General features: G+C 48.2%; 3 protein-coding genes across 4 annotated transcripts; all 3 read left to right on the top strand.

The window, feature by feature from the left end:
• The first annotated feature begins 48 nt into the window (after window positions 1-48).
• On the top strand, window positions 49-2,384 carry LOC119138471 (putative protein MSS51 homolog, mitochondrial). Its single transcript, XM_037278532.1, has 6 exons — window positions 49-201; window positions 515-661; window positions 730-854; window positions 928-1,491; window positions 1,555-1,648; window positions 1,720-2,384. The coding sequence occupies exons 1-6, from the start codon at window positions 185-187 to the stop codon at window positions 1,922-1,924; spliced, it is 1,152 nt and encodes a 383-aa protein (XP_037134427.1). The 5' UTR covers window positions 49-184; the 3' UTR covers window positions 1,925-2,384.
• Window positions 2,385-2,489: 105 nt separating this feature from the next.
• cog7 (component of oligomeric golgi complex 7) lies at window positions 2,490-7,083 on the top strand. The gene is made up of 17 exons (XM_037278495.1): window positions 2,490-2,941; window positions 3,062-3,210; window positions 3,310-3,426; window positions 3,493-3,661; window positions 3,758-3,840; window positions 4,176-4,298; window positions 4,435-4,633; window positions 4,697-4,824; window positions 4,888-5,042; window positions 5,122-5,238; window positions 5,319-5,384; window positions 5,488-5,674; window positions 5,741-5,881; window positions 5,951-6,034; window positions 6,129-6,243; window positions 6,319-6,462; window positions 6,577-7,083. Exons 1-17 carry the CDS (start codon window positions 2,776-2,778, stop codon window positions 6,741-6,743), a joined length of 2,310 nt encoding a protein of 769 aa, XP_037134390.1. The 5' UTR covers window positions 2,490-2,775; the 3' UTR covers window positions 6,744-7,083.
• Window positions 7,084-8,410: 1,327 nt separating this feature from the next.
• On the top strand, window positions 8,411-14,310 carry LOC119138445 (ubiquitin carboxyl-terminal hydrolase 31-like). Of its 2 annotated transcripts, XM_037278475.1 has the most exons (16): window positions 8,411-9,192; window positions 9,669-9,806; window positions 9,874-9,962; window positions 10,053-10,145; window positions 10,206-10,341; window positions 10,414-10,564; window positions 10,631-10,811; window positions 10,916-11,027; window positions 11,098-11,192; window positions 11,278-11,355; window positions 11,425-11,554; window positions 11,620-11,739; window positions 11,807-12,032; window positions 12,146-12,304; window positions 12,368-12,520; window positions 12,591-14,310. In XM_037278475.1, exons 1-16 carry the CDS (start codon window positions 8,635-8,637, stop codon window positions 14,039-14,041), a joined length of 3,870 nt encoding a protein of 1,289 aa, XP_037134370.1. In that variant the 5' UTR covers window positions 8,411-8,634; the 3' UTR covers window positions 14,042-14,310. The 2 variants fall into 2 exon arrangements, with proteins under 2 accessions (XP_037134370.1, XP_037134369.1); XM_037278474.1 differs by having other exon boundaries at window positions 10,414-10,811.
• The last annotated feature ends 1,163 nt before the right edge of the window (window positions 14,311-15,473 follow it).

The following is a 15,473-nucleotide window of genomic DNA, read 5'->3' as shown; positions in this document are numbered from 1 at the left end:
GTTGTTTGATATAGCCCTTGTGTGACGTCATTTTCCAGCGTATTGGAGCATGTGTAGAGATGAATGTCAAACATTCAGAGGAGATGGATGACAGCAGGTGTTTGAAAGTTCTCCTCCAAGGCGTCGAAAGCGTGCAAGAAGGAAGAGCCTCGTGACCAACTTCACGAAAAATAAAAGCTTCAAAATGACAGAAAGTGTCAGGTATGACTTCATAGGCATTCAATTCGATTTTTTAAAATGTCATGTATATAAATAGAAGTCTTGTCCAAATGCATTTTCAAGAGTAGACCTGCAAGCTGGCCAGTTTTTTTTTTCCTCTTTAATAATACTTATAATCTTTATTTTTAATTTTTTTTGCTGTCTGTATCTCTATCAAATTTGCTGCTCTTCTAACCATATTTTCATTCATTTACCTTTGTGGGTTGTTAAGGCACTGCTTAAATGTCATGTGCTTGAATCTAAAAATAGCTAATGCTAGCGGGTAACAAACATGGCGAACACATTTTGTATCCAGAATGGCCCCACAGACTGTGAAGTCCATGGCTTTCCATTCCCAAAAGGAGATGTTTGAGAAAATGGAGGAGTCTTTTAAAGTGTGCGCGCAATGTGAGAAGAGCTCAGATCATCTGCCGAACCCTCAAAACCTAAAACGCTGTTCCAGGTAAACAAAATAAAAAAATCGAAAGACTCCATTTTGATTGTTATTCTATGAAGGATGGTTCTTTGCAGATGTTTGAATGTTTATTACTGCTGCAAGGAGTGTCAAAAGGGCAACTGGCTCATACATAAGAAGTTCTGCTCACAGTTGCGCCTGGCTGCCATCGACAGAGTGGTGGAATGGCTTGTGTTCAAAGGTGGGCACGTAAGACGAGTTGTTTGCGACTTCTGTATTCTTTTGAATGCAATACAAAATGAATGACCCAACAGGAGATCTTCCCTTCCCAACCGACAATTGGACAAAACCCGAGTCCGAGATAAACAACTGGGATGACTGGCTCGCCATGCAGGGTGATCTGACTACTCCCCTCCATCCCATTTTGACCGGAGCGAACATGAAAGCCTTATGGGGCGACGCAGGTAGGCCTCGACCTGAGGATGAAGACCTGAAGCAGTCCCTGTGGAGAGTCTGCAGCGAGTTCTTCTCCAGGCCTCTCACCATCGCCTGGGGGATGAGGCTGTTCGGCCTGAACCCTTATTCCAAACCTCTCACCATCCACCTGGTGGGAGTCGGCCAGAACGAGACTCTAGGAGCGAACTTGACAGACTATGACGAGCTCAACAAGATGTTCCCTGGACACCAGGGGATAGAAATAGTCATGGTGGGACCGGAGATGATAGAAGGGCCCATCGTGAGGCCTCCACTCAGAGCCTTTGGACCAAAGCAGAGGGTCTACATCAGTGCCTACAAAGGCCTCTACCATCACTTCTGGGAGGAAATGGTGGAGAAAGAGGAAGCAGCCAAGCCAGACTTGGTGGTCGGGTTTCATCCTGGTGAGAAGTCCTAACTAGCTACTCCCCTCTGTTCACTACCATCAAACGTGTTTTTTCCCCCAGGATTTGATGCCAGTCAGGATTTGGAGCAGGGTTGGCTTCCAACACTTCTACTTCTGAGGGATTATGAGATTTCCTCTATGTTCACAGCTCTGAGGTGAGCATTTGCAATGCTTATCTTTCTTCATGACATGCGACGTCCGCTAACACTTCTGGCTTCATCCACAGTGAGGCAGAAATGACCTACTCGCTGCAGATCCTGCTGGAATTGGAGATGCACATGAAAGGAAGTGGAGCCAACCCCTTTGCGTCACTCAAACCAGAAATGGTGGGCCCATGTCCCAACAAGCCACCCGTATACTGGAACTCGCACTACTTTTGTTTTCGAGGTCTACTAGAGACTGCTCAGTTTGAGGAACCAGATGAGGCCTAAGGGCCTCAGCTCTGTCTATGCCGTTCCGTACGATTAACTTAAACAAATTGAGTATTATTGATTGTCTTTGTCTGTTGTTCAAAAACATGAAATTCTTCAGTTGTAACTAATTAACTGTTTGATTGATTAAATTATTAATTGATTGACAAATAGTCAGAAATAATAAACCACCATGATGACCTGCTTTCAAATATACAACAGAAATAATTCATTAATCATATTCCATAAATTATATTAAATACACCATCTAATATTTTGGTGCAGCGTAGCTTTTTGCATTCGACTGAATAAAAAATAAAATGGAAAACGTGGAGGACTGAATGAAGACTAGTGTTAGTTTCTAGACGGATTTATTTTATTATGGCCCCTGTTAGCGCTGATTCTGTGGTTGGTGACAACTATATTTCAATACGATGTGACGACACAAATAATCAATAAAACTCATAGGTTTTATATGGCAGATGCTGTTCCAAAGCAATTCGATCATTTGTTTATTTTTATAATCGATGTGACATGTCTACAAAGCCAGCACCTGTTTCCTGGGGAAGGTAAACACTATAGTACACACCGGAAGTAGTTGTCATTGTTTACTCTAGATTCGTGCAGCAGTATGAGCGAGCTCTCAAGTGGTTTTTATTTCTGTAATATTTTTTAACGTTTCAAATTAACTCTGGAGGAAGCCGTTGCTTTGTTGGAACTATATTTGGTTGTAATGATAATCTCATTCTCCTGGGCTATTTATTTTATATTCGTGTCGAAACCGCTGTTCGGCAAAAACTAGCTCACCGGCGTTAGCCATGGCTCGATGACATTTAGCACTTTGACGTCGTGAATGAATCCAGAGGCAGCAGATGGATTTCTCAAAGTTCCTGGACGACGACTTTGACGTGAAAGACTGGGTGAATGGCGCCTTTAAAGTGGTGCAGAAGGATGCACCGGGGAAGGCGGATACACACGCTGCGACGCTGGTCATGAAGCTGCAGCTTTTTATCCAGGAAGTAAACAATGCAATTGAGGGTCAGTATAGCGCTTTGCTTTCTTTCTTGTTGTTGGCGACCAGAAAGTTGTGCACCGACGTGCAGACATTGTGTGCCTAACAAACATATCTTTAGATGAACCTGCTTTTCTTGTTTGTAGAAAGCAGCAACCAGGCGCTGCAGAACATGCCCAGAGTCCTGCGAGATGTGGATGCATTGAAGCAGGAAGCTACTTTCCTCAAGGAGCAAATGGTTCTGGTCAAAGAGGACATCAAGAAGTTTGAGCAGGACACAGTGCAGTCCATGCAGGTAATAGCTCCTCTGACTTGCAGTTTAAATACATCAATTATGTTTCAGATGTATGTAAGTGTTTTGGGATTATAATTTGTGAAAATAATCTACGTCCAGGTCCTGGTGGAGATCGACCAAGTGAAGAGTCGCATGCAAGTGGCAGCGGAGGCGCTACAGGAGGCTGATAAATGGAGCACACTCAGTGTGGACATAGAGGAGACCTTCAAATCACAGGTATAAATAAATCAATGGCATGTGTAATTTTTCCCCCCCCCAGAGACCATCAACCATGTCTTTCAGGATCTCTTAGCCATCTCATCCAAGCTAACCAGCATGCAGAACAGCCTGGCGATGCTGGTGGATACGCCCGACTACTCTGAAAAGTGTGTCCATCTGGAGGCTCTTAAAAACAGACTGGAGGCCCTGGCAAGCCCTCAAATAGTGGCGGCATTTAATTCCATGTCTGTAGGTAAGATAATGAAACCGATTGTTACCGATTCCAACTTGATTTGAATTATTTTTTTACTTAGTTTAGCTTTATTGGCCTCTTTGCCTTTTGGTGCAGATCAAGCCAAACTGTTTGTTAAAGTCTTCTCGGAGATCGACAGGATGCCGCAGCTCCTTGCATACTACTACAAGTGTCATAAAGTGAGTAAACAAAGACCTGTGGTTGTTTAAGCAAAAGCCCCACCGCAATCAGTGGGCGTTTAGCTGTTTCTTCTAATATACTTCGTGACCACAAGAGGGCAGTATAATACATACAACCATATTGGTGTTATTTTTTTCTGCAAAGGAAATTTGTTTTGTTGGATTCTATTATTTAAAGGTTTATAATTAGCAACAATATTGTGCATTTGCAATAAGCTAAGGGACTTGGTTTGTTTTGGTTAATTACACAACATGGAATTATCTTCTTTTGAATGTTTTTATGGTGTGAGTTTTTCGTGTGTACAAACAGATGTGATGTGTCTTCCCTACTGAAGGGCCAGATTGTGAATATGTGGCAAGACCTCTCTCAGAGCGAGCTGGGCCTGAATCAGCAGTTGTCGGAATTCTATGACACTTTGTTGTCCACTCGGCACGCTCAGCTCCAGTGGTGCAGCCAGGTAATTTTTATTTACTATTCGTAATTTCTATGAAAGTGGGTCAGGTGGGAGAATGCTGTTCAGAACCGCTATTTAAAATGGAACTGATTGATTCTTGGTGAGCCATTACATTGTCATGAACTCGGATGACCTCCAGGTGTTCAAGAACCCTCACGAGGTGGTGACGGTGTTGCTCATCCAAACTCTGGGCGCCATGGTGCCCTCCATCCCCATGTGCCTAAGCACGGCCATGGATCGGGCAGCTCAAGATGAGCGTCTCGACACCCTGCTGGAGCTCAACCACACTACGCTCACCTTCTGCCGCAACTTGGAAGCCGCCATGACACCGCACCTCGGTTTGTACTGAGAAGAAAGTAAACTACGCATGCTAATTGTAATCGCCTCCGCTGTGTTGCTAGGCGAGAACAACCTCCTGAAGGTGACTGAGCTCGTGTGCGCGCTCTACGACCCTTACAAGCCTTACCAGTTGCAGTATGGAGAGCTGGAGGAAAATCATCTCCTCATTCAAATCAGCGCCGTCCCCTTGGTGAGACATGATGACGTTTATCATGAATGCAACTTTTCCTTTCATCCTCTGCTCCATCCTCAGGAACACGGGGAGATCATCGATTGCGTGGAGGAGCTGAAGCACTCTGTGGGGAAGATGTTCGGCCTGGCGAGCGGCGCCGTGGACCGCTGTGTGAAACTGACCGACGGGCTCGGCGTGTGCGGCCTCCTCAAGGCTCTTAAAGCGCTTTTCACCAAGTAAATATTCAAAATGTTTTTTGCTTTCCATTTGAAATGGATCCCGCATCCATCGTCGACATTGTGTTTTCTCCCCCAGGTACGTGTCCGACTTCTCGACGACACTGCAGTCAATCAGGAAGAAGTGCAAACTGGAGGACACGCCCACTTCTTCTGCTTTCCAGGAGGACTGGACCTCATTCCAGAACTCAGTCAGGTTTGGGATGTTTAGTCAATGCAGTAACATCACTGATTTCCTACCAAAACTTTCAATACTGTCACATTGTCATTTTGCAGGATTATTGCCACGTGTGGCGAGTTACTGAGACAATGTGGCGCCTTTGAACAGCAGTTGTCAAACAAGTAAGTGATGAAAAACTAATTCTCAGTGTGGACTAAGATGGCTCCCTCTAGTGGCAAATAAAGAACAGTCTCCAATCCGGTCATGACTCAACCATTCCCATAGGATCATGGGCACGGCAGGCAAGTACCTGTCGGAGTCGTACAGCCCTCGCAGCCTGGCGGGCATCCAGGAGGCCAGTGGCGGCGAGAGGAAGGGCGCCACCAAAAATCCCTGGCAGGACTACAACTACCTCCAGAGGGGCAGCGTGGCTGAGTATAACAGTCTCATGGAGGTGCTCTACTTGTTGAAGGTGCGTCATATGAGATTGTGATGCATGACGTGGAAACTTGTACTAATAATCCAGTTTGTGTTGCAGGAGAAAGGCGCCGGCAACTCCAATCTCCTCGCCGAGCCCAGAGCGGCGCTGACCCGACTCAACCAGCAGGCCCATCAGCTGGCCTTTGACTCGGTCTTTTTGCAAATCAAACACCAGCTGAGCCCCGTCGCCAAGATGGAGGTCGGCTTCACCAGTGTGCCTTTGCATTTATCGTTATCATTATTTGTTGAAATTGTTTTTTATGTCCAGAGTCAGGAGTCGGCGGGTTTAGGAGAGAACTTCACCGAGGACCTGCCCACGTTCAGCCTGTCACCACAAGAGTACATCACAAATGTTAGTTCTGGGTTTTTTTTAGGTTACAGAGGTGCCTCAACCTCATTTTTGATCCATTTCGTGATGATGCACATGTGGCACCGTTCTCTTCTAGATAGGTCAGTACCTGATGTCTCTCCCGCTCCACTTGGAACCGTTTGTGACGCAAGAGGATCCAGCGCTGGAGTTAGCCTTGCACGCTGGGAAGTTGCCTTTTCCTCCAGAGCAAGGTTACTCATCTCCTCCACGTCGTTTTAGTCTCTGAGGTGCGTTTGTTTCACCCGACGGCTCGCGGATTCCCCCAGGCGATGACCTTCCTGAATTGGACAACACGGCTGACTATTGGCTTGGCTCCATCGCTCGGGCCACCATGCAGACATACTGCGAGGCCATTCTGCTCATCCCCCGTCTGAGCGCACATTCCACCAAGCAGCTGGCCACGGATATCGGTAAACAAGGCTGTGCAAATAAATGTTGTTTGCGCTAAACAAATTATTTACCAATGCCCGACGATGCCACAAGGGGGCGCTAAAGTGGTCACAAACTATTCATGTGCTCCTCAGACTACTTGAGCAACGTGATGGATGCGCTGGGCCTGCAGCCTTCTCGCAGCCTTCAGCAGATCGTCACCCTGTTGAGGGCCAAGCCAGACGACTACAGACAAACCGCCAAACAGTTGCCTCGGCGACTGGTGGCGACCATCGCCGCCCTCCGCTCCATTGACCACTAAAAAAAACAAAAAAACACTCTTCTGTTTTCAATGACACCGCTCTGTCCACTTTGGTATACCAATGCAGGGTTTGAAATTATTCTACGTTACTTATTTCTGCGTCTCGGCTTTACCTTCGTTTTTTGCAATACCACCTTATCAAATCAGGGTACGCCTAAGAGCATTTAACATCCATTGCATCAATTTATTGATTATATATTTTGCCAGTTCTATTTTTGGTGATCAACTATTTACTGAGCTTCATATTCTTATCGTTCTTTTTCATTGTGCACCATTCAAGTAAAATTATACAGCATCTTTTAAAGTATGTAAATGTGTATATAAAACATTTACACAGCATCATTTTTTTGTCTTGGTGAGACGTTTGTATTTTGATGACATTGAGGTATATTACTTAGGATCTTCATTTTTCTTTTGGCGTCAGTGCCAATATTTAGGCAGATTTTAGGTTTTGGACCAATCAGATTGCTGCTCTTGTGTTGCCATGGTCACCTAATCCACTCAGCGTCTTCAAAATATACTCGTGTAATTTAATCTATGTTAGGAATGGGAGTTTAACCAAACTAGTTAAACATCTAAGTCAATTTACGCATATTAATAATACATTCAGTGAGCTTTTCTGGTGCATATGATGTGTTTTGATATTTTAAGATTCTGAATTCCCCCCCACAATTTGCGTTTTTGAGTAGTACCATTTTGCTTTGCTTATTATTTGATCAGAGGATAAATCATATTTTCAGTGGGGGAAGCAGTGAATAGTGATTGCTGCTTCTCATGCTGACCGTGGAGACTGACGGAGTGCATGCATCATCCGGCATCATCATCCAGCATCCACCTGCTCCCCTCCAACATGGACCAGTGTTCGCCTGCGACGTCATCCGTCCCCGCCCTGCCCGCCTGCCTGCAGTATCGCTGCCTATAGGATGGACACGGTACACGGCCTTGCCACCGAGCCTTGTCCCGACCGGGAATTAATGGACTCCGAATACCGACCCGAGTGACACCCTAGCCCCCTCCCTCCCAAAACTTCCATCAGGGTGGAGGAGGAGGCCCGACTTGGAAGAGTAAGGAGGAGATGCGGGAGGGAGCGGCGCGCTTTGGAGCTCCGGTTGCCGGGTACCGACGATGATGACCGCCGCGGAGGAGCTTTAGGGAAGACAAAAAAACAAAATTCGGCGCTGACGTCACGCCGTGGGATGCCTTTTCGACCGGAGGGAGCCGCGCGTCGTTAAATAAAAGATGAGGAACCACCCCGACACCCCAATCTGAGGGTCCACATCCATGACACGAGCCGACGTGTCGTGTCCTCGTAGCCGCTGCTGGAGATGCTATGCGCGTGCGAGAGGCGCCCCGGTCCGAGCGGTTCTTCTTCTCCTCCACCTCCAGCACCACACGGTGTTTGTGTTTACGCAAGCGGGGCCGTCTGTCTGCTTTCACAACTAACAGGCCTGTAAGTGGGACATGCCCGGGCCCTGTGGACAACACGGCCGAGTAATGTCGCGCGTGGGTGCCAGCCAAGAGCTGTAAAAAAAGGATTTAAAGTGTTTGTTTTTCTTCGTTTTTCTGTAAACATCCAGCCATTTTGTTTTGACCTCATTAAGTGTGCTAGAGCCGCAGAGGCTACGTTATGGTAAAATAACAACAACAAAATATACATTTCATATTTTTCTATCTATTGTAGTGTTTTGTTGTTGTTGTTTATGACATGCATGCGTAACAATGTTGTTTTTGGAAAGTGGGACGGAGCCGGAGAAAGCTCACCTAAACTCTACTGGGAGAACATGCAAACTCCACACGGAAAGCCCGTAGCCCGGATTCAAACCTGGAACCTCAGAACTGTGAGGCAAACGTTCTAACCTCTCGTCCAGCACTTCACCGAAGAGCAGCCACCATGTCTAAAGTGGTCACTAACAAGGAGAAGAAATCCTTCAGCAAGAAGCTGTTCCGGAGGAGCTCGGTCCGCTCGGTGGGCAGCTTCATGAACAGAGTTCTCCGGACTCTCTCCACTTTGTCTCATTTTAGTACGGACGAGCAGGCGGCCCGCGACGACAAGGACGACGCCTCGTTGATCCCCACCACCACAGGTGGCTCGCTCCAGTCGGACGACAGCGACTGCGGGGGGTTCCCCTTCGGCGACAAGGTTCCGGGCGTGGCCGGGCTGAAGAACCACGGCAACACCTGCTTCATGAACGCCATCCTGCAGTGCCTAAGCAACACCGAGCTCTTTGCAGAGTACCTGGCCCTGGAGCAGTTCCGGGGCGAGGGAGGAGGTGCAGGACCCGAGGCCGGCGGTGGCGCCGATACCAAGGCGACTAAGTCCAACGGGGTGCAGAAGAAGTCCAGCCAGCAGCAGCGGGAGGAATCCGGGGAGGTGACCGAGCAGCTGTCCGGCCTGGTTCGAGCGCTGTGGACCTTTGAGTACACGCCCCAACACAGCAGAGATTTTAAGGTAGACTGTTTTGACACTCATATAAATTAGAAATATATATTTAAAAAAAAAAAAAAAAATCTAGGTGAGATGAAGCTCAAAATGAACTTAATTACTTTTTCCGTAACAAGCAACCCTTTTTCATCTCGTCTCCTGACAAATTCCTAATGCCCTCGTCACATTGTCTTCTGCACTTCTATTTTCATCTTTTCAATTGACATAAAGGGGAGACGAGAAGAAGCGAGGACTTTGTAGCGTCTGCTTAAAAGCGCTCCTATTTTGGGCTGGTTTTTTTTCTTCTTCATTCTTTGCTTGGTTGTCAGCCAGAGTATGAACCGTGTTGACGGCTTTTAGATGTTTTCTTGTTCGAGCGACAGCCTCAAGAAGCGTGCTATGACTGAGCGGAGTCAGAATGAGATTTAATGGTGCTAAGGCAAAATATACCTCCATCCATCCATCCATCCATCCAATAATAACTGTGCTCTCCCCCGCTGCAGAACGTGGTGTCAAAGAGCGCCCTTCAGTTCAAGGGCAACTCCCAACACGACGCCCAGGAATTCCTCCTGTGGCTGCTGGATCGAGTTCACGAGGACCTCAACAACATCATCCGTCCTGACGTCAGGCCCCCCAGGACGGTAAACAGCAAAAATCGACTACATGACACCAAGTCATTTTCCCATGTGCCCATTTTTGCCTTTGCAGCCTCCAGCGGAGAACGAAAACACTCCAGGAGAATCTGCCCTTCCGGTGCCTGGCTCTTTTGTGCAAGAGCTTTTCCAGGCACAATACAGGTAAAGTGTTTGCAGCTTTTATTGACGCGCAAACATTGACCGTATGAGCCGAGTGACACAATTTAAGTTTGTTTACGTTTCTGCTTACAGATCCTCCCTGACTTGCCCTCACTGCCAGAAACAGAGCAACACCTTTGATCCTTTTCTCTGCATCTCACTGCCAATCCCTGTACCTCACACGCGGTGAGTTCAAATCTATCAATAAATATATTCTCGCTTATTTTTTTTTTTGGGGTCACGCAGGCCCTTGTACGTGACGGTGGTGTACCAGGGCAAGTGCTCCCACTGTATGAGGGTCGGGGTGGCCGTGCCTCTGTCGGGCACCGTGTCCAGGCTCAGACAAGCCGTGGCCCAGGAGACTAAAATCCCGGCGCAGCAGGTACACGCTCCTCTCATGGCACACTCGTGGTTGGGAATAACCATCTGAGCACCCCCCCCCCCCCCCTCACAGATCGTCCTCACCGAGATGTACTACGACGGCTTCCATCGCTCCTTCTGCGATGACGACGACGACCTGGAGATCATTCAGGAGAGCGATTCTATTTTTGCCTTCGAGACGCCCGAGCTCTTCAGGCCCGATCAGATCCGCTCCAAGCGAGCCGGTACGATGAGCCCGTTATCGCCCCGATACCGATCCCCGATTTTTTATTCATTTGACTGCAATACAGGGAGTCCACATGCCAATCTCAACCAGAACAACTTGAAATTCGGCACGGATAACAATCGGTTGTCCCCGCAAATCCAGGAGGCCGGCACGCCGCCTCTCAGCCCCAATAAGAACACGGGGCAGGACGAGAAGGTGGTGCTGTTGGTGTGCAACCGAGCCTGCGCCGGTCAGCAAGGACGCAGGTACGTCCAGAGGGATCTTTGCATAACTGTAATGTTTTAGTCATTTATGAAAAGCAAATACTGCTTCAAAAAAATGGATTCACAAGACTGTTTTGGGGATTCAGGTTTGGGAATCCTTTTATTCTCTACCTGGAGCGTACTGTCACATGGGATGTACTCCAGAAGGAAATTCTGGAGAAGATGCATCATCTCTTGCGCCCGGGCGCCGTCGTGCAGGTACGTCCCGTGAAAGCAATCGGGTCGCTCGTTGAATGTGATTCCATTTTGCTGCTCTACGGTCCGGCAGGTGGGGCCCTTCACGTTACGTGTGGTGGGCGTCGTCGGGATCACGTATCTCCTGCCTCAGGAGGAGCAACCGCTCTGCCATCCTTCTGTGGAGAGGTAAGGCCGGTTACCACCACTAGAGGGAGCCCTGCTCCTTCTGTTCATTACATAACGCCATTCCGGGCATATTTTTATTGTCCAGAGCTTACAAATCCTGCGGCCCGGGTGGGCCACCTCACGTCAAAATTGTTGTGGAATGGGACAAGGAGACAAAAGATTAGTAAGTAAAACTTGGTTGGAGTGATATCTTGCACATCTTCACCACAGCAAATCTGTCATCTACTTCCAGTCTGTTTAAAAGAACAGAGGACGAATACATCCCCGATGCTGAGAGTGTTCGTCAAGCGAAGGAGCAGCACTTGCAGCCTCAGAGCTGCTCGCTGGCTCAGTGCTTCCAGCTCTACACCAAAGAGGAGCAGGTGGGCTCACGTCATCAACAAGTCCAAGACGTGAGATTTGAAAGGCTCTTATTTGTCCATTTCAGCTGGCTCCTGACGACGCCTGGCGCTGTCCACACTGTAAGCAGCTTCAGCAAGGCAGCATCAAGCTCAGTTTGTGGACGCTGCCCGACATCCTCATTCTTCACCTCAAACGCTTTCGACAGGTAGCGAGAGATTTTCGGAAATACCCGCACGGGAACAAAACCATTCATTTTTTTGGGTCTCGTATAGGACGGGGATCGGCGGATGAAAATGCAGAACATGGTCAAGTTCCCGCTAACGGGTATGGACATGGCGCCGCACATGGTGAAGAGGAGCCAGAGTAGCTGGAGTCTACCCTCGCACTGGTCGCCATGGAGACGGCCTTACGGCTTGGGTCGGGATCCCGAGGATTATCTTTACGATCTGTACGCCGTCTGCAACCATCATGGGACCATGCAGGGAGGACATTACACAGGTACCACATCCAGCCAAAAAAAAAAAAAACAAGACACCTGCTAACACTGCGCTCCTTTGTATTTACTTATTTATTTATATTTATTTGGATTTATTTATTTATTTATTCTGTAGCTCAGTGCAAGAACTCCATTGACGGGCAGTGGTATTGCTTCGACGATAGCGACGTTCATCCGATATCAGAAGAGGACGTCTGCAAGCAGACAGCTTACATTTTGTTTTATCAGAGACGGGCCACCATCCCGTCTTGGTCTGCCAACAGTTCTGTGGGAGGTAATTTAGTTTATTTCCGCTGTCAATTTCACGCCACGGAATAAATGTAACAATTGTTTTCAGGATCGACCAGTTCTTCCCTGTGTGAGCATTGGATCGGTCGTCTGATGGGAAGCCGTCCACCGAGCCAAGCCTCGTCGGGTTCCTCCAGACGAACCTCGCTGGCCTCCCTCTCGGAATCGGCCGAGTTTGCCGGCGAACGGAGCGAGGATGACGGTAAGCCTGCAAATTCCTCCACACAGGTGAGCAATTTATTTATTCTCGAGTGAATCTTTCTGGCGTGCAGGCCTATCGAGCCGCCCCGTGGTGAGAGGCATGCAAAGGCAGACCTTCTCCTCCAGAACGTCCATCGCCAGTCCGCTCGTGCTCAGTGAGAACGGCCAGAAGCCTTCCTGGTGCTCTGCTAAACTTCAACTCCGTTCTAACTCCCCCTCCCGCTTCTCCCTGGAATCCCACTCCTCTTCCCCGACGCTCGAAATGATAGGGGAGGTTGTCGATACCAATCTGTCGACGTCCTGCTTCAACGGTTCGCCAAAGCTCGGGGGTAAGTCCGCTCTCGCGGCGTCGGATCACAATCCCGGCAGTAAGCGGCTGATAGAACAGCTTCACCCCAAAGCTGCGTCACAGGCCGAGCCGAGGATCTCCTCGCAGGCCGGGGATAACAACAATCTCGTCAGCGGCGCCGAACAAATCAGTCCTCGACACGGGAGCACCGACAAGGAACAGAAACAAAGAAGTTTGGCCACAGGTGGCAAACGGAGCTCGGCAAAAACTGGAGTGGAAAGCGAAAGGAGCCCCAAGAAGCGTCCCGCCGCTTCTTCGACGTCATCCAGCTCGTTGTCTCCGGCGTCGCCTGCTGTCGTTAAGTCGCCGGCTCGAGCGCAGTCGAACGTTGCCGCGTCCAATCCGAAGGACAAAACCGATGGACCACCCAAAGTCAGTCGAGCCGGATCCTCCAGAACAGCGACGCCTTCCAAAAGAGGCCCAGCCCAAACTCAAGAGGGGTTGCATCCTGACTCCGCCCTACAGAGGCGGAGCGCTTCCCCGGGAAGTTCGCACCCTCAGAGAAGGACGGCCCCCAAAGGAGGCGGAGATAAAAGCTCCGCCTCAGGAAGGACTAAAGGAGCCGACAGGAGCGCCAGCCGGGATTCTTCACGCGCCAACGCCGTGTCAGAGAAGAAGATTAGCAACGGGGGTCCCTCGTCCAGGTCCGGTGCCGCTAATCGAGGGGAGGGCAGGCCGGGTCGAGCCCTGGAGAACAGGACGGTGGCCCGAAGCTCAAGCAGTAGCTCCTCCATGGCTAGTCTGCGATCCTCCAGTGTCGTCCCCCCGTCGGCCGCCGTGTCCTCAAAAGCCCTTCGAAGGAACAGTAAGACCGAGGAAAAAGCTTTGTCCTTCTTCAAAACTGCCCTGCGGCCCAAAGACACCCGCAAGTCAACAGACGGCGGGAAAGCCACAGACCCCAAAGGAAGTCTGGAAGACGGTGGCGGAGATGCAGCCACCAGGAAAGCCCAAAACGCGGCTTCGGAAGGCGCCGCGGCTAAGGACAAGGAATCGTCCAAAGGTTCCGCTGCGGCCAAACATTCCCTCCTGCCCTCCTCTAAATCCAAACTCTCGGAAACCACCAACCAGGCTTCTTCTGCAAAAGAACCTGCAAAGAAAGAACCTGTGAAAAAGACCATGGCGTCCAGGAAAATCCCCATCAACTCCACTCAGTCAAGCCAGAGGTCCAAATAAAAACCATCATCTTACTCTCCTTTTCTCGTGCAGCTCCAAATGGACATTTTTAGCCTTTGAGTGGTTTCCAGCTGCCATTCTCGTCCACTTTTTTTGTCCTCGACTTATTTAGGAATGGGTTTTACCAAAGCACTTTGTACGGTCGTGATGATTTCCAGGAACTGTACTGTACTGTACATACATAAGCATGGGTCGCTCATTTAGCCAAACGATTGCCTGGTCGTGTCCGTTAGCTTAGCCGGCCGGTCTTTTAAGCCTGGTTTCAAATTCAAAACGCCGGCGAACAATACTCCAACTTTTTAGACGAGCGAGTCAGTTTGTCTTTTCTGGACTCTGAAACAATTTCCCAAAACCTTTAGCTCACCAATTACCGAGAGCCAAATGTCAATAACAGTGCCTCAGATCAGATAATCATAGTATTTAATCGAAATGATATAACTGCAAGTGTTGGTAAATTTATAAATATTTATGAAGCAGCGAATATGTCATTTCAAGTAACACGCACCTATGTAACCTTAATCACTGTTTACATACACTCAATGTCGTTATCGTGCGAGGAGTATTTTTTTTTTGGAGGAGACGACGCGAGCATGTTCTTCAATGTACGTGTTTATTTAGCTGTAAAAACACATCTTTTACTTGCGGCGCCCACTTGTGGCCTCGGGGCTCTCTGACTGCCACGCTGTCTCGGAACATTCCTCTGAAAAGAACACAGGGTGTATAAAGGCCATACGCACGCGCACACAACACAACACGGCCATTCGGTCCGCTTGCACAATCGAATGAGATCGGATTTTATGTATCGTATTGGCAGGTGTTTCTAATATTTTGGGAGCTAAAATATGGCTAAAAGTAACATTTGACACAAGAGACAAGTTTTTTTAAAATTGCACCATGATTCAGCGTTTTTTTACATGGGTAGCTGTTTCTCCTAATTGCGATAATCGATTAATCGACAATTCATCGATTATCAAAGTAATCGACAGAATTTTAATAATTGAGTTGCCGTTTCTCCTAATTGCGATTAATCGGCAATTCATTGATAACAATAAATCATTTTAATAATTGCAGTTTCTCCCAATTGCGATTAATCGTCAATTCATAGATTATCAAAGTCATCGACAACTATTTTGGGTCCATTTTAAACAGTCGAGCATCTTTTTGCATCCGGTCTCATTGGCTTGTGCAGGTCTACCTAATCTAGTGGCCCCCCCTTCGTCCGCCAGTGAGATGGCAGCTCATGTGAAAATCGTTGCATGATGACTTGCTTGTGCATGCACTCAACTATGCAAGCAGCCTCTCGCTCACGGCCTCCGCTGAGTTTGACGACGTACAGCTCTTGGATTGTGTACATAGTATTTCTTAGTGTTCTATTTTTCCAAAAAAAGAAGAAAAAAAAAGAATAGAAGAAGCCAGCATCAGAGAGCATGTG

Source organism: Syngnathus acus, chromosome 19 (assembly GCF_901709675.1).
Source record: "Syngnathus acus chromosome 19, fSynAcu1.2, whole genome shotgun sequence".
In the NCBI taxonomy this organism is placed as follows: domain Eukaryota; kingdom Metazoa; phylum Chordata; class Actinopteri; order Syngnathiformes; family Syngnathidae; genus Syngnathus; species Syngnathus acus.
Note: the sequence above shows the minus strand (reverse complement) of the source record. Positions and strands in the feature narration are given on the sequence as shown.